General features: G+C 42.5%; 1 protein-coding gene across 1 annotated transcript in view; it reads right to left on the minus strand.

Annotated features, from left to right (window-relative positions):
- Window positions 1-938: 938 nt before the first annotated feature.
- PIG-O (phosphatidylinositol glycan anchor biosynthesis class O) overlaps window positions 939-18,570 on the minus strand; it is a 50,161-nt gene continuing 32,529 nt past the window's right edge. Inside the window, exons 9-11 of the mRNA XM_050191014.3 lie at window positions 14,099-14,315; window positions 8,693-8,988; window positions 939-4,207 (exon numbers count right to left, since the gene is read on the minus strand). Of these exons, the coding sequence (XP_050046971.2) occupies window positions 4,028-4,207; window positions 8,693-8,988; window positions 14,099-14,315 (693 nt within the window). The 3' untranslated portion in view covers window positions 939-4,027. The remainder of the gene's footprint in view (window positions 4,208-8,692; window positions 8,989-14,098; window positions 14,316-18,570) is intronic.

Genomic DNA, 18,570 nt, shown 5'->3' on the forward strand with positions numbered 1-18,570 from the left:
ACCGGTTGTATAAGCTGTATGTCCTTCTTCAGGTGTATAAAAGTGATGTATACGAAAAATAAAATTTGTTGGAAGTTAGCGCTCGTACTGTTCGTGTGTGTCTGAATTTTACTAATATTCTGAACAGTGTAGATATAGAGCAACCTCTGTGCAAAATAATTACGTTTCAAGAATGAGTGGTTGCATTATGAAAATCTAGCAAGAATAAGCATTTGTGACACCAAAACTGAAAATTAAAATATATATATATATAACACTACCATGCACTGCCACTCGCTGAATGTGACGCATGACACAGAACATGTGGCATCGCGACATGACCACCGAGACCGGCTGTCTCCTGCACCTGGTATTTACCAGCCCTGCAGATTTGCCAAAGTATCTTCTACAACATATATTACACATTTATAACCTATTTAAGCCAAAATGAAATTTCGTTGCAGTTGGCCTTTAGGGGAAACCCAAATTGAAAGTAATACTGTATCTTTGACTGGCCTTAAAACCAATGAAATTAACCCCTAGCTGAGAAAGCTCATGTACAACATGTAGCGGTTTCCTTCCGAGTGCAATACAGTGCTTTTGAGCTTTCTTGACCTTTCACAGCATTGTGCATATAATTTTGCATCCAAAGATAACACCTCAGTATCACAAATGCTAAGAAAAATAATGGTGCTTAAAACACGATGTAAAAAAGAAAGCACAATGCAACAAGAACACGTACTTGTGCTGCGGAACTGGTTAAGACTGTACAAAGTATTAGCAAATCTGCGCTGGAAGTTAGGGGTCAGGGGTGTTGCAGGTAGTGCCAGTATGTGGACAAGTAGTATATTCTCTACTTCCACTGTGTATCTGATAATTAACATGATGCTTTTTAGCGCAAAAACTCGAAAAAAAAAGAAGGAAACAGAAAGAGCCAAAAGGAAAGGAAAGACGAGCGATACACTTACAACTGTTTATTCCAAAAACAGAGCATCTTATAAATACACAAACATACACATGCGCAAACGCATGAAACACGCAAAGAACACCAGTCAGCCGAAGGCATTGTAATCATTTTTTTTAATGCTTAGCAATCTCAATTCTGAATCATAAAGCGTAACAGTTGTTTGACTCACGCAGGCTAGACCAGTGGTTTGCATATGATAGGCCTCTAACAGTTCGCGTGCAGTTTTGTTCTTGCTACTGCCTAGGATCCCGACATTAAAAAACAGTGGTTCACAGTCGCGACAAAACCTGCAATGCGCAGACAAGTGCACCGTCGTAACCTTCTTTAAAATATTTGCATGCTCTCTCATTTGGTCGTTGACGCAGCGCCCAGTTTGCCCAATGTAGCACTTCCCACAGCTGAGAGGAATCAGATAAACTGCTCAAGTGGAGAAATTGCAATTGAGATTGCTAAGCATGTAAAAAAAATTTTGTTTTAATTAAAAAAGTGATAACAATGCCTTCGGCTGACTGGCGTTCTTCGAGTGTTATATGCATTTGGGCATGTGTATGTTTGTGTATACAGGGTGTTTCAGCTAACTTTAGCCAGTTTAAAAACATGCTGATGCACTCTAAGACAACGCGACCAAATGCATGTTGCTCACTTTTGTATGTAGTGTGTCACGCTATTTTTGTATTCTGCTTAATTAGATAATTAGTCAAGATTAATTAACCAACTTCAGAAGCAACAGAGTTATGAAAAAAATTCCAATTAGAAAGTTGTACAGCGCTTTCCAATACGTCCGATTAGACAGTTTCGAACTTTCTATCTGTTAAGTATTAGTGTTTTTCAGCTTACTGCGGATGCCCGCGAAATACAAAAAGATACCACGTGACATACCCGCTTGCGCGCCGTGATTGCAGCGCTCCCAAACTGTTCGCGTACATGTTAAGTAAACACCAACTCGCCCATAAAGTCATCCTCTGATAATAATAATGACCCTGCTATCAAGAGGGTGGTTTGCTGGGCGAGCTGGCATTGCATCCTAGATTTAGGCAGTGCGAAATAACAGACAGAGGGAAAGAAAACACAGACACAGAGCAGATTTATTGCTGCACTCAACAAATCTTTCGCAGTGCTTCGTTGTGCACCCACTATCAAGCGAACTTCTGAAATGGCTGGGTGTTCTTTAATTACACTGCATGTGAAATAGTCAAATTTATTCCCACATCTGGACTAGCTTTCAGAGTTTGTGAACATTTGTGATCACAGTGAAACTGAATACAAAATTCGAAGGCTTTCAGTCTACTCTGGTGCTGTCTGTTTTTAATAACGCGTAAGATCAAAGAAAGGTGGAAAATCTAAATTTTCAGCAAATACAATTAATTTTTGTCTGAAGGTGTATATTACATGTCCAAATGTACCTGCTATACATAAGAAAATAGGAAAAAGAGTAGCACATGCAACTACACATGTGGATGCTAAAAAAGAATACAGTACAAGCATTTTGACATGTAAGAAGATGTATTTGTACAACAAGCAAGTGACACCAAATGACCAGCATGAAGTGCAAGAGAAGCGCTGCACTGCAATGGTTGACTACACTGTGTGGCAGTTCGTCGAGATGCTGCTGCAGTATGGATCATTCAATTCGTTGTAATAGAAATTAACAGGGCACTGGATTGTTATAAGTGGACCGCTCTCCCATAGAGTCCTAGCAAAACATTTTGGCTGTTGAGAAACTTCGCAGTAGCCAAAAGTGTGCTGTAAGTTGAATTGTTATACGTGGGCTTGACTCCATCAGAAAAGAAAAAGCACACATGGCAGTGTAGTATGTTGACATTCCAGTGGAGCCTGACAGTCACTGTATAACAATCGGCAGCCATACTTAGATGCTATTAGAAACCAACTTTACTCTTTTAACATGAAAAAAAGAAGGTGTTCAGAGTTTCAAAAGAACAACAGAGACCTGGGGAGGTATTCTGTAAGAGTCCACCTAGTGGACATGTCCATTTCGTCTGCTGCTGAAGTGCTGATTGGCTGTGGCGTCTCGCTGCCGTGGATGCGCAGCCCAGTCCAGCAATCAGAGCTTCAACAGCAGATGAAATGGACATTTCCACTAGGTGGATTCTTACAGAGTACCTCCCCAGACCTCTAAGATTTTTTTGTACAACGCACCACCTGGAGATACCCCAATTTTTTTTTATCTTAATGAGATTTAAAAACCATTGAACCTGCTTAGACATAACAATATGAGCCACAGATCTGTGTTTGACAATCAATATTAATTTATGTTTTAAAGGGAAGTAATGAGAGGAGCCTAAAGCAACAACATTGTGGCAGGGAGGTTTGCACTATAAGTCAAAAGAAAAATATGAGTAATAAGAGAATCAAACGTAAGTCTGTACAATGTTTTAAGACAAGACAAAAACAAGCACGTAATGATATTTTACAGCTTACTATTTTAGACTACCTTCAGCAATACTGTAGCTGATCTTCGAAATTCATGTCCACACAGACAGCTTCAGCACTCAACAAATTGCATATAAATGTCAGTCAACTTCTTTTATAAGCACTAATGTATATTAATAAAAAGTGAACCCTACAAATCACACAATGCCTGATCCGAAACATCATATGTCCAGTGCCACAGATGCTGCCTCAAAGATTTTTGTCCCCAGCAGACCAAAATATTGCTACAATACTGGGCACTCTACAATGACAGTAAACTCCCACCACTGACTAGTTAGTCTGAAAGAAGCATGAAGGCAGTGAAGAAAACTGAGCCAAGTAAACGGCCACTAAATACGGGCAGTATTACTACTCTCGTTGGAATGTGTACAAGAAGTATTTGTACAGGCAGTGAAGTGTTGCCTCAAAGATGAGGTTTCTCAGAGTGATGTGACCTGGAGAAACCATGCAATCTAAGCACCTCATGCAACTTTCCATTCCTGTCCACAGGCACTGACTTCCGAACACTGTGACACAGATAGTTGATATAAAATTTTTCAAATCTATGCCTTTTTGTGAAGACAAGAGAGTCTACTGTTGAGTTAACCTAGAATATTTTAAGACCTATCAGAGTACTGCTAATGACACAAATCAGTCTATATGAAAAATTTGTGTCCTTGACAATATTCTTCGTGACGTCACCCAACCAATGAAGACTGCCACAATGCTGAAAAATGCTGACAACACTTGAAAAACAAGTCGTGGTGCGAATATAGTCCACACCATTAGGTGACGGCGCAGAAGCAAGCATGACGCCATTGTGCTGCAGACCTGAAATGCAAGCAGAAAACAAGAACTTTATTTGATGCTTCACGCAACTAAAACTAAGTACAATGACCATTTGTTGCAGCAATGAAGAAAACAAACAGGTTCAACAACCTTGGTAATTTTATACATGTGCAGTTCCTCACAAGCTCTTTTCCTCTGTTTGTACTATATCCTATTCAGAGTGGAAAATCTGCATGTAAATACAGTCACAAGGCTTATTTTTTCGAAGCAATTTGCAAATTTGCACGTGGATGTCAACATGATCTCCCCAGAAACACATGTCCATTAAATATTTTAATTCCCACAGTATAAAAGCAAACTGGGGCTCATGAATTCTGCACAGCCACAAGGCTTTGTGCATGCTCTCGCCAAAGTTGTAGTGGGCTACACTTTTTCATAACAAACAATCCAAGTGAAAGATAATCAACTGAGAGCATTCAAAATGTCTTCAAACAGTGCTGAGCAAGAAGTCGACTGCTTTGAAGATTACATGCTATGTGACGCTTGCAATCGAAAGAACACTCCACATCCACTGCCATGGCAGTGATTAGCTATCATTCCTGTAGCAAGGCCGAATAAGTGCAACGTCATGCTTATATGTATGAACTGCGCATGACCCACTGTGGCACTACTTTGTATATATATCCCGTTCATTCTTCCAATAAAGTTGTTCATTGCCTGACCCCGACTCACCCACATGGTGGCAGTGGTTCACTATCGCTACTTCGGCCCCGTCAACGCTGCTTCGCCCACCGAAACCACTGGACCCGTCAGCAGACGCATGGCTTGGATGGAAAACTTGGAAATGTGAGTTCACATTGTTCTACACGGCTACCCAGTTAAGTAATAAGCAAAAAGACATCCAAGCAGCAACGTTACTTGTAACAGTTGGAGAGGAGGGCAGGAAAGCTTACAGCGCCTTCAAATTCGAAAATGAAGCAGATAAGAACAACGTCGACATTTCACTTCAGAAATTTGAAGAATTCTACAAAACAGTGACAAATTTGATGTTTAATGAATTTCATCTCGAATCAAGACACCAAAAGCAAGGGGAGTGTTTCAATGATTGGCTAACAGACCTTAGGCTTTCAGCAAAGAACTGCGAGAACTAGAAGACTGTCTGCTCCGTAGCTGAATCATTCTGGGACTGCGAAACAAAAGCTTGCAGGCAAGGCTTATTTCAGAGAACCCATTATAAAGTAAGACCATTGAAATTTGCCGGGTCCAGGAACTGGAAAAGAGCAACTTAAAGAAATCAGTGAAGGTGCAGAAGCAGCACGTGCCACAGTAATTCAAGCAGTCACCACAGAAAGGAAACCGTGTAGTCATTGTGGCTATACCCCTCACCGTGGCGAAATATGCTCGGCTGAAGGAAAAATGTGCAAAAAGTATGGTGGGCGTAATCACTTTGCTCAAGCATGTAGATCGTCGGTGCGACGACAAACCAGAGGCGTTAAAAACGTGCTGCGCGAGGTACAAGCAGAAGAAGACAATTTCTTTTTACAAGCCCTGACTGTCAGTGCAGTTGAAGCGGCAGATCATTGGAGTGCAACAGTTGACATTGAAGGCCGCAAGTTCACGTGCAAGCTAGACACAGGTGTTAACTGCTGCATCATTTCAAACAAGGATGCTAAACTGCTGCCGAACAAGCGCCAGCAAACCTGCCAGGCCACATTGACCGCCTCTTTCGGTCATAAGACTACTGCGAGAGGAAAAATTCGGCTGCGATTGTCAGCAGACAGCAGAGTGCACGAAGAGTCATTTTTCGTGGTCGAACAAAATGTTGAACTCTAAGCGGATCAGTGGCGGAACACCTCAGGTTTCTTTGTCGCATGCAAAACGTACACGTCGAAGAGTTATACCCGGCAGCACAAGCTTTCGCAGAAGTTTTCAGTGGACTGGGACAGCTGAAAGGCGTGGAGTATACAATGAAGCTAAAGCCAGGAGTACTTAGTACACTTACAAACTTAGCACACATACACAAATACGCAAGGAATTAAATGGGGGGATGGCTGTTGTTGTAGCTGCTGTAGGTAGAGTATCGCGCATATTATGTGGAAGGGTGTGGGTTTGGCTCTTATTTGGTGGTGTCGTTTCTTTTCTTTTTTCCACTTTCATTTAACTTTCCCTCATTAATGCCACACCTAAATTTTTAAAAATGCAGTTAGTTCCTCTGATGCTTTCCTTGGCTTTATATTCTAATGGCTTCATCATCTGGTTATCAAATTATGCTGAATTTTACATCAACACAGTACTATGTGCCATACACTGCAAAAGACAAATTATAGCTATCTGCGAAAGTTTCTGCCTCAGAAAGCTTTTGTTTGCAAATTAAAAATATCACTCAATTTTCTTTTAGAATAAAAGCTAGGCTAACTTTAACTCTTCCGTTACCGAACCTACAGAAATTGATAAATTTGAAATAAAACTTCGACTGGAGGTATCGTCGAAACTACTCTCCAGGGCTCCTAGCCCATCAATAAAAAGATGAAAAAATTTGCATTTTGGTTGACTCGGCAACACGATTTTTTTAAATGACAGCAAAAGTGAAGACACTGAAACTTCTCTCAGGTTATCATTTTTCCAATACAACATACAAGCTATTTTAAAAATGTCTCAAACAACAGTAAATGTTCATGAGTGCTTGGCATTCCGTTCAACTAATATCAAGGACAAGTTCATTCCCCTCCCCCCTCACGATGGGTTCCTTTTATCAGTCGAAACTTTCACAGGGTGTGTACAAATTATTACGAGCAATCTTTCCCGCCATGTGGGGTTTTCACTCACACAAGAGCGCACAGTAGAGTTCGGACTGATCTTCGACTGAAGCTTGACTAGCTGTCTAATGAATTACACTTTGAACATTGCCTATGAAAGTGCCCTTACTGGTCAAGACGTATTTTTGGGCTAGTTGGTTCATATATGTAGTAAAACAGCGCCAGAGGACACAAGGGACCAGACCAAGAAGAACAACACGTATACAGGGCCCTTATTCATTAATGTACAATATTGTGCAATACTCCACATAAATGTACAGGATTGTTCAGGAACTGAACAGAGCATGTGGAAGCTCCAGTACCAGATGAACCGACACTAAACTATCTTGCTTCCACAGAAAAGCGGACTGAATGCAATAATCAAGTATGAGGAGGCTTCTGCATGCTCCCCGACCTAACAACCATTGCTTTGCAAGCCTAACTAATGCAGTAAGAAATGAACCACACTCCTGCTGCAATGAGTAGAAACAAATGCTCCTTGTATAATAGAACTTACCCATTTTCATATATGCAAAGCTACTGCTTTCATGCATAGCATGGGCATCAATATGGCTAGTATTGACACAAACAAATCATAATAATTTTTTTTGTGATCTGATTTGCAAAAGGTGGGAACTAGGAATCAGGTCCATATTTTATATATTTCAGTTTTTTTTAACCTTCAGTACATATATTAAAAGGAGCTAATTATTACTTTCACTTGCGTTCCATCAGGTGTTTCTTTGAAGTTTCCCACAAGAATGCTCAAAAATTTTCTGAGCAATTATTATTGCTAAACATCCATTCAAAACAGCAGTGATCCGGCTATAATTTTATGTATAGCAGTACATGTTGTGACTACTATGTCCTGAAATAATATGCTAAAACATAAAAGCATTGAAAACGAGCACATTTTTAGAAGTAACGAAAGAGTTATAGGAACCCTGTACAGGCTTTGACGTTGCAAGTTTTCAACCTACACTTTCTTTGAGGCAGTAATGAGAAACTGTCTGACTTATTACCCACGAGCCTCTCGAGGCAGCTAACATTACGTGTGCAAATACTCTCATTGATTTAAGGAACCCTATGCAAGCTGGTGCATGCAACCACTTAGCAAAAGCAAGCACAGAACCCCCAAAAAACTGCTGCTGCAATGTAGGGTTTCTAATACTCATGCATCTCCATAAAGACCTGCAGAGGCTAGGTGGGGAAGGTGTTGGTGCTTAGGGAAGTCAGCATGTGAGAGCACACACCATTTCTCTGCCCAAGACTGGGTAACAGAAATGCCAGCCTCTCTTCTGAACACTTGCCTGCTCACCACATGTGGTGCAAGCCTGTTTATGGCACCTTAAAAGGTGTACACCGGTTTCCATGCCCTTTTATGCTCTGAAGATTCGTGCAGATGGGTAGAAAAAACACCATCCTGGTTTGTGCAGAATGTTATTTCCAGCAGTACGATTTTGTGACCACACCATGCACACTGCTGTACCAAGAAGCCCCTAAAAACATCACCACCGTTTTCAGGCGAATGGAATAAAGTTTGCTCACAGCAGGACCTTAAACAAATAACAAAAACAAGGAAATCTTTTTGTTCCCTCTTTGTCATCTGCCTAATATCTCACTTAAGGCACTGTTTGTTTACCGAGTATGCACAAGCTAGCTTAAATTAGAACTATGTTGGCTTTCAGGTGGTTTACATGACAAGATACTACATGAAGAAGGTGCATCTTACCTGCAGCAGAAGCAGTGTACAGTAAGCAACAGATGGCATAACTTGCTTCGTGGTAGGAGACATGCCTTGTGTACGAAATGTGCCTTGCATGACGGGAAGGCTGGCACCTGCCACTAATGGGCCAGCAAAGGTATTCAGCAGCACTTTTACTGCACCCAAGGTCATGGGTGGCTGATCTATGGGTGCACCCACAAATGCCACTTTCCAATGGATTGTCGAGAAGCTTGTCTGATGGCCTGTGCTAAAGAAGCCCAGCTGGCCCATGAGCAACCAGCACAGCAATGGTCCCCACACATCTAAAGAAAAAGAGAAGCGAATGCTCGGTGCTTGCATGCAACATAAGGACTGGCTTCCACAGACTACAAAGTTAAGAGGAAGCTTTAGCTCGAGGCATACTGCGATTTCCCTATTAAAATATATGTAAAATGTATAAATGCTTTTATTAAACAACTACTAGACCGATTTTGACTTAGGGCCTGAAATTTCTTACAAAATTCCCAAAGGCTGAAGACTGGCAAGTTTAAGAAAAATTGAAGCACCAAGTTTACAAGTCCATAACTCTGCACCAAAAACAGACATATCACAGTTCCGTAAGCTACGTATGTTAGAGCATCTCAAGCAGATAAATTTGGTATATGAATTTACAGCTTATGTAAAGCTGTTATAATGTTTACGGGAATTTTGCGAAAGTTCTACTCATAGATTAGTGGTATAAGAGCAGTGTATAATACACAAATTTTTTACACTTTAGGTGTATTATGAGATGTAGTTTACAGAATTGTTATATTGTTTATATTGCTGAGTTAAAGAGCTGTAAATTTGATACTTTGTTTTTTTAATTTAGCAATTTTCAACATATTTTGTAAAAAAAAATTGGCCTAAATCAAAATTTTGCTTCCTATGGTCACTAGATTTACCAGATATTCCTGTTGAACCAGGAAGAAAATGTAGAAAACATGAAACTTAGTATGTCGATCAATAACGCCATTACTGCATCAGTTTGTGTGCAGCATGAATCAACAAAGAAAAGTCCAGTCTTCAACACGAATTTCATCCAGTAATGATTATCTTTTCCCAGAAAACAAACACGACAGTCACAGAAATCTAATCTACTACACAAGTTTTATAGCATGTGTTTCAGGAACGACCATAAGTGAGTATTAAATGCAATGCAGCAGAGAATACCTTTTTCCTTATTAGAGGAAACATGTTCATTTTCTTTAATGTTTAAATTTAGTTTTACTTCTGAAATATACTTCACCACAGGCACCGTTATACGTTAAACAAGTTTAATGATTGGTGTTTTGAATGGAAGCCAAGAATTATTAAAAAGCTAAAGGTTATTAAAAATATTAGTGAAACTTCAATGAAGTATGCCCAAAAAGAAAAGCATGAACCAAAAAAATATAATTTTACTGAAATGAGCAGTCAAAGTTTTTTTGAAATGTCAGAAAACCTGAATATACAGTACATTTCCATTAAGATGTACTAGCTAGAACTGTGAATCTGGTAATATTTTCCAAAGTTTGCCTTAATAAAAGAATCTACTATTCCTGTGCACCCAAATATCTACAACACTAAATAATAAATGAAACAGCACTAAAACCAAAAGGCAGACATAAAAAGAGGCATTTATTGGATTTGCATGATAAAAAGTGTTTCTTTATGCACTCTTAGTTAAGCTATTGAGCACCTAATCGTTGCTTGCTGGCACTGTGCAAATCTTTGCGCTGTCACAAAAGCTGACATTTGGCTTACCTTTCTTAAAATCATTTCAGTGCCCTCATGTTGACGAAAAAAAAAAAATGCAGCAAATAATTCAGGGCTTTATCAGCTGCAACATGCATTAACAACATTGGTTCTTGTACCTCCTGGGAAATGTCTTCACAAGTGTGAGCCTGCAGACAACTAAGTTAAACCTCGATATAACGAAGTCGGTAAAATCGGCAATTTGCTTCGTTATAAGAAATTTCGTTCAATTGAAATTCGACCTTTTGTGCAAATAAGTACAGTCGCCGATCGATTTTTCTTACATGGAATGGAGCCGCAGAATTTTCCGAATTATCGGTCAATCGAAAAAAGTAAATTTCAATTAGAAAACAATTGATTTTGATAAATTTGTGAGTCGGCAACAAATGATACGGGTTCATGCCGCGTACGTCGACGCTATCTTCTCGGCGGAACAAACTAAGCGAAGCCAGCCACGCTTTCGTGTGCACTCCGCCTCCGCCGTTGATAGCGTCGCCCGCACTGGGACGACGCCATCAGGAAAAGCGCCGGCAGCGGGGAGCGAATGCTTCGTCTGCCTATCGCTCCAACGGGTCGCCGAAGCTGGACATTACGTAACCTGCAATACTAAACGCGCGGTAAGACAGCTTCATGGTGCCACGCCGTCTCAGCACGCCCACTCTTTGCTACACTGCAGATTACCTCTAAAGCAAGGTGGGCGGCTGCGTATGCGCTCAGCCGCGCTTACAGCTATGCGTAGCCACAGCCGAGACGCGCGCCAGAAATCGAGCCGCGCGCCAACTTACCCCGCCTCTGCTCCGCCCCCCCCCCCCCCCCTCTTTCATTTTGCTCGCGCGGGAAGGCGGCCCTCGTGAAGCCACCATCTTTCGTGTCTCGCCCTCGCACACTTCCACTCGCAACTCAAGCACACAGTGCGTGGGGCGCGATAGGATAATGTCGGACTTGGATTTTACACGGAACATGATGCGGCTCTACTTCGGCGGCTGCTCTTGTCGCACGGCGCGCGATTCGAGAGGTGCGTTTGCAAGCAGCCGCTTGTATAATTCAATCGTTTGACCATCTGCGTCCGCGGAAGTTTCCATTTAGTGTCCAGGCATTCCTTTGCGAAGCAGTGAAATTTCGTTATACTGAAATCGCGTACAAACACACTTCGTTACATTGAGGTTTTAAATACATGGTGTTCTATGGACAAGAGGTTATTAAAAGTTAAATACTTCGTTATATAGAGAATTGTCTTATATTGAAGCTCACTATATCGAGGTTTAACTTATTTATCAAACATTGTTTCCAGTGGTAGACACCGTAATATGTCCACTAATCACTAAACTGTAATAATAAACTAAACTTATAACTAACATTTAAATTAGATTTAACTAATTAGAATTAACTTCCTGGAATATGTCGTAATTGTAAAATTAAGGCCAGCGAGTACATAAAGTGCACCAATTTCTAGAAATCCTGGGACTAACTAGCACCAGTCTATAGAAATATGTGCTCCAAAGATGCAGTGTTGTTCCAGTTAACATTTTTCCACACAGCATTTGTCTGCAGTGCTGAAACTGGTACAAGTTACAGGATGTGCAGCAAATGGTTCTGCACTTCATAAAAGCTGGTTACAATTTGGCAATTAGTACATGTGCCCTAAAGCTGTTAATCTAATATTTATAGTGAATTATATATGAGTGATTAATGCATAGATTTTTATGTCTGCTGCCAAAAATGATTTGCTGGTGAAAAAAAATCATCTCCCAATGTATGCTATACTGCATTTTATATTTACTTTAATTTTCCCTGAAACACCAAGTACTATACAATGTGTCCCATCTAATGGTAGCCAAGCTGTTCAAAGAGAAAAAAATATAAAACATCATGGAGCAGATTAAAAGACCTACAGTGTTGTGTTCGGTCGTCAGACCTCTTACGACCTCTCACTATAAGTCTTAAATTGTACCTTGAATCGTGCTTCTTAAATCTTCTTTTTCTCTTAACTTGCCTAACGTTAGCTGAGACACCTTATATAGTGTTTGCCTTTAGCCTGCTTCTAAAACTACTCATAAAAAATCTAACCCAAAGCCTCTCTTTCTCATAAAAAGAAAGAAAGAAAAAGTGGAAAGTTGTCATGCTCCACCATCAGTAAACACTCTCCTAGGACCACATATAAAGTAAGAAAGGTCATAGAGACTGCCACACGAACGAGATGGAAGAGAAGTGGCAGCTTCTGGGTGTAAGGGGAGAGAAAACCCAGGCATGTTCCATGCAAGCTAGTTTATCTACCTATGTGTTCATAGATTTCTTTCTGCTGCACATCTGAATAAGGCTTAAATTAGTGAACAGCATATTTCATACACCGCACTATAAAGGATGACAAGGTTTTCCTCATGTAGCAGCTTTATCCTTGAGCATTTAATACAATACAGTCCGTTTGTGCCATGCAAAAGCAGGAACTATTAGAAATTCCTTTCAATCCTTTGTCCTGTATGAGGGGAGGTAATGAGCATCACAGTGGATGTATCAACAGTTCAGCAAATGGTGACAAGGCAAGACACCTGAGAGAAACCAACCTACAGAGGGAAGGACGGGGGGGCCAAAGAGAATATATTCCAGTAGAAACTAAATGCTGAATACACTTGAGGCTCTGTTTTTCCACTCTTGGAGGTCACCCACTACATTTTCTCAACTGTCAAAGGTGTGATTACATAACTACAGTGGACTTTGATTAAATTTTTCAGCTAATTGGATTCTATCAGACTGTGTCACAGCTTGAGGCCTACATATTTCTATGGGCCATGCCTTCCATTACTTTTATTCCTAAAAATGAGCATGTGGCTATTAAATTCAGCTTAGCTTATCTGTACACACACACACCTGTGCTATCCCCTCGATTTGAGCAGATCTGAGAGCAGTGTTTCTAGTTAAGATAGCAAATGTAGTAGTGGCAAGAGCAAGGTGCCCAGCAACACCCTGCATTCCATTTCATCTTCATGAATACTGTCTGCCTGCAGAGAACACCAAGTCAAATTAAAAAAAAGTTTTAATTAAAGCAGGTGGCAGGCAGGACAGGTCAAAGATCAAATGTGCAGAATCCACTCAGTGATGGACTAAAGAAAAATTAAGAATAAAAAAGCAAGAGAAGTAATGGTAGTCGGAAGCACAGATTATCTAGATTCTGCAAGGGTGCAGTTTCCCCGAGCAGTTTTTTGTGGCACCTCTTTTAAAGATAGCCTGAACATCAACAATGAGGCGACACTCTGTGGTCTTGCGCAAGCACTGATATTACTTGCACCATGAGCAGAAGCATGATCAACACTGATGAGCGCGAGATCTGCAGGGGTTTTTGAGAAAATATTCAATGTGCAGAAGGAGTTTGATTTTATGCAGGAAAATGCCACAATAGTGTTGTTTATATACAGAAGGCCAATGCCAAATGCACAATTAAATGCATCAGCACACAATGTGACAAGCTATCCTAGGTCACATATGGTGATCGAAGGTCACGGATTACTCTGGGAAATAGTGATGGCCAGTTCCAACATTTCAGAGGAGTGCTCGTCCTGTCTTGTCTTTCTTGTCCTGTTATCCATGCACTGTTTTTTGCCATCAATTGGTACCAGCCATCCCAGTTTTTTGTACCCAAATTCATCTGTAAGCTACGTTTACCTGTTGGAGGCAGCGAAGACCACAGGTTTGAAAGTCCCCAAAGGGCAGCAACCATCAGGCAAAGTGGTAGTGCATAGCTTTCACCAGCCAGAGTCAAAAGGAACAGCAAGGCAGATGCAGGCAGCAGGCTCACATTCCCCGTGGGTGAGTGGGGCACAGCCCAGCCAAGCAGTGCCAAAGCTATGCTCATCACCATAGCTGTGTTTGGAAGAAGCTCCTGAGAAAGAAGACAAAAGAGCTTGTGACATTCACTGATATCATTAGAAGTGTTCAAAGACAAAATTTTTCCAATCAAATTGGACACAAATATATATTTGCAAAAAGATTACCTGTGAATATTGAATGTAATAAGAAATATTTTCCTATATCTGCTCAATCTAAATAGAAAGGCTTTGTGAGGTTCATTTAGTAAACTAAAAATGCTAATTTGCATTATTTGATACATGTTACGCCGTTCGTGATATATACATGTAATGCCATAAATGTTTAAGGTGATTCTGAAGCATACAGTGTAATTTCGTAAGGTAGCCCCCAAGCTACAGGCACTACCTGCTGTATATATGTCAACATTTTAGGACCCAGTGAGGAGGATTGGAGGAACCAAAGGGCGCAAGTTTTAGTAACAACTATGCGAAGCCAACAGACAATGAACTCAAGAAAAGCATGAAAGAAGCCAACTGCTCCTTTATTTTTTAATTTTTTTTACGTGCAGAATTATTTATAGATGGAGGTCAAAGTTACAAAACCATTGATATTGCTACACGCGTGTGATATTTCATTGTTTGAACGAAGCGCATGGATGCCATCACTCGAGAAAAGAGGAGGAAGAACGAACTGGGCTCGCGCTGTGAATCTAACCGGTCAGCGCTGCAACCGCTGTTGTAAATATAACCTGTAAATAGTTGCTCATCTTACTGACTCATCCTTTGCGTAACATTGTGGTGGAGGGTGCCAGGCCCTGTCCTCACCACGGAGCTCCGCAGCGGCCGCACCGTCCTGCTTTCCGCCATGGCTCCCGGTGATGACACCTCGTCTCCTTCTACTCCTGCGACCCCGCCAACAACGTATGTTACGGTTACCGATCCCCACGACCCTAGCATATTCTCCGGCCAAGATAATGTCGACGCTGAGGACTGGCTCAACCTGTATGAGTGTGTTCGCCAAAACAACCACTGGGACTCTACCATTATGCTAGCCAATGTCCTATTCTACTTGGGCGGAACTCCTCGTGTCTGGTTCCGAACACATGAGGACGAGATCTCTAGCTGGGATGCTTTCAAGGAGAAGCTCGTCGACCTCTTTGGAAATCCCATCGGTTGGCAGCTGGCTGCTAGAAGAGCTTGCTAGCCGAGTTCAGTCTTCTACTGAATCGTACACAAGATGTGCTCGCTCTTTGCCGGAAAGTCGACGAGAAAATGGCTGAGGTTGACAAAGTCAGCCACATACTTAAAGGGATCGCGGACGACGTCTTCAACTTGTTGGCCTTCAACAATATGTCCACCATCGACGTCATTGTCAAGGAATGCCGCTGCTTTGAGCTCACCAAAAGCCACCACATCATTCCACAGTTCTCCCGGCTCCCTAACACGGCTGCGACGTCGTCTTTCGTTGACCTTACCGCTTCATCACCTTTTAATGAGCACGTCACATGTATTGTTCGCCGCGAACTTGAGGCTACAAGTCCTGCGCCGTTCCATTCACGCCCACTTGAACCCACCATTGACCAACCAGCCCCAGCGATCTCCCTCATTCAGGCAGTTGTATGGCAAGAATTTGCAAACCTAGGTTTTCCTGCTGCCTGCTCAGTCTCCCAACCTGATGCCCGACCGATGCCGACTGCTCCGCCTCACGGTGATCTGTATTCCCATCCCCGATACCGCAACCCTGCTGAGTGGAGAACTCCGGACGAGAAGCCCATTTGCTTCCATTGCCACCGCATTGGCCACTTCACTCGCCACTGCCGCACCTCCTGGATTTCGCCGTATTCAAGCTCCTTTTCCCCATCTCCTCGTCCATATGCCGACCAGCGCCGTTATTCGCCTCACCATATGCCTCCTACCTCTGACGCATCCGTCGATGTCAGTTGTCCTGCTTGCTCCCCGCCACCTCAGCGCCGTTGGTCTCCATCGCTCCAGCCACGCCGCTATTCGTCGCCGACCAATTATGGACCATCGTGGATGGAAAACTAGGCCATGCAACTTTTGGAGGTAGTGCTGCGTCACATTCGTCCTGTCCAAATCCTCCATTGACGCTCCTCACCAACATGAACCTAATTGAAGTAGACGCAGATGGTGTTCCATTTAGGCATTAATTGATACTGAAGCCCAAGTGTCCATAATAAGCGCTAACCTATGTCGTCACCTCAAAAAAGTTCTTATGCCTGCCATCGCTCGAGCCGTACGCGTCACCAATGGCACCACTGTTGCCGTCAGGGGTATGTGCACTGCTCACCTAGGAATTGCTGGCCGCCAAGTTCCAGTCCTGTTCATCGTGCTGACCAGTTGCCCTCATGACCTAATCTTCGCGCTAGACTTTCTGACGACGCATTCTGTTCTTATCGACTGTTCCATCGGTATGCTGTGCCTCGAGCGTCCTCTTCTTTCAGACGTTCACCCCGAACAACCGAACACCCTCTGCACTACAGCGTTTGTTCGCTTACCTCCAAAAACCCTAACCTTCGTCGAATTAGCCTCAACGGCAACCGTGCTTGATGGCGAGTGTCATTGCACCTATTCGTGATGTCCTCCTGACGTGCGACATCTCTGCGCCACACTCCGTCGTAACCCTTGCCGCTAATCGCATGTGTCACGCCACGTGCTATGCCATAACCTGAGCGCTTCCTACAAGCTGCACCACAGATGTCGCCGATTTTCTTGTACGCGACGCAATTTTATTACATGGAGCTCCGAGACAACTTCTCACAGACTGTGGCTGGACATTCCTATCAAAAGTTATCGCAGAGATCCTGCAGTCCTGTGCCACAAAGCACAAGCTATCCATGTCATACCATCTTCAAACAAATGGCCTCACGGAGGGTCTCAATCGCACTCTCACAGACGTGCTCGCGAAATATGTCTCTTCAGACCACACTGACTGGGACCTCGCTGTACTGTTTGTCACATTTGCTTATAATTCCCGACGCCACGACACCACCAGTTATTCTCCATTTTTCCTTCTGTTTGCTGAGAACCAGCACTGCCCCTCGACACAACCCTCTCTGTTCACGCGGCACGCGGTGCTCACGCAGGGAAATTGCCCGTAACCGCCTTCTGAAATCCCAAGAGAGTCAAAGGCATTTGTACAACCGGCAACACCGAGACGTGCACTTCCCGCCCGGTTCCTTGGTGCTTCTATGGTCTCCGTCAGAAAAACTGCTGTCTCGTTACACAGGCCCATACCGAGTGCTTCGTGCCATGACTCCCATCACCTACGAGATCGCCCCTGACGCCCCATCTGCTTCCCAGTCCAGTAATATCATGCACGTTACATGACTGAAGCAGTATCACCCTCCCAGTGATTACATTTAGACGCTCCGGGACGTCGCTTCTGTCGCAGGGGGATTATGCTACATGCGTGTGATATTTGATTGTTTGAATGAGGCGCGTGGGCACCATCACTTGAGAAAAGAGGAGGAAGAACGAACTGGGCTCGCGCTGCGAATCTAACCGGTCAGCGCTGCAACCGCTGTTGTAAATATAACCTGTAAATACTTGCTCGTCTTACTGACTCGTAGTTCGCGTAACAATGTTCTTAGCCATTGTACTCAGCTTACTTCTGCATTGGTTCTGTGTGACAAGTGCCCTCCGGCTGCAGTTAGGACTCGGAAGAAGCAGTGCCTGCCTCGAATGTAGCACTTACAAAAGGCTGGGCAATGCTGCATTATCGCTGTATCGTGCTGTTTTCTCCAATATTCAGTAGCCTAATTTAGGTTTTGATCAGGTGTAATTTATTGGATACCTGAGTATCCACTATATCTGCAAGCGCTTCAACGTATGCCGTAAGTATGGTGTATAGTCTGTGGCTGTAATGGGTGTGTTTATGTCAGTGTCACTAGAAACTACTGAGGTAGCATTGTCATCAGCAGCTTCATTGCCTTTTATGCCACTGTGGCAAGGAACTCAGCATAGGATGATCACTTGTTTGCCCATATAAGCTGAATATGGTAGTGCATATAGTTTATTAAATACAGTGTTTTTATGTTTTCGTAAACTCATTACAGCTCGGACTACACTCAACGAGTCCGTGAACACAATAGCCCTAGTGAAATTCGTTAGCCTTATGTGTTTAACAGCAGAAAGGATCACATATGCTTCTGCCGTAAAAATACTTGTATATGGATTCAATGTACCAGATATTAAAAACAATGGTCCTGGAGCTGCATAAGCAACACCAGCAGGAGACTTCGAAGCATCCGTATAAAATTCAGCACAGGACTACTTATCATGAAGTTTAAGAAAATGTGAATGTATACA

The sequence above is a fragment of the Dermacentor andersoni genome, chromosome 1 (assembly GCF_023375885.2).
Source record: "Dermacentor andersoni chromosome 1, qqDerAnde1_hic_scaffold, whole genome shotgun sequence".
NCBI lineage: Eukaryota > Metazoa > Arthropoda > Arachnida > Ixodida > Ixodidae > Dermacentor > Dermacentor andersoni.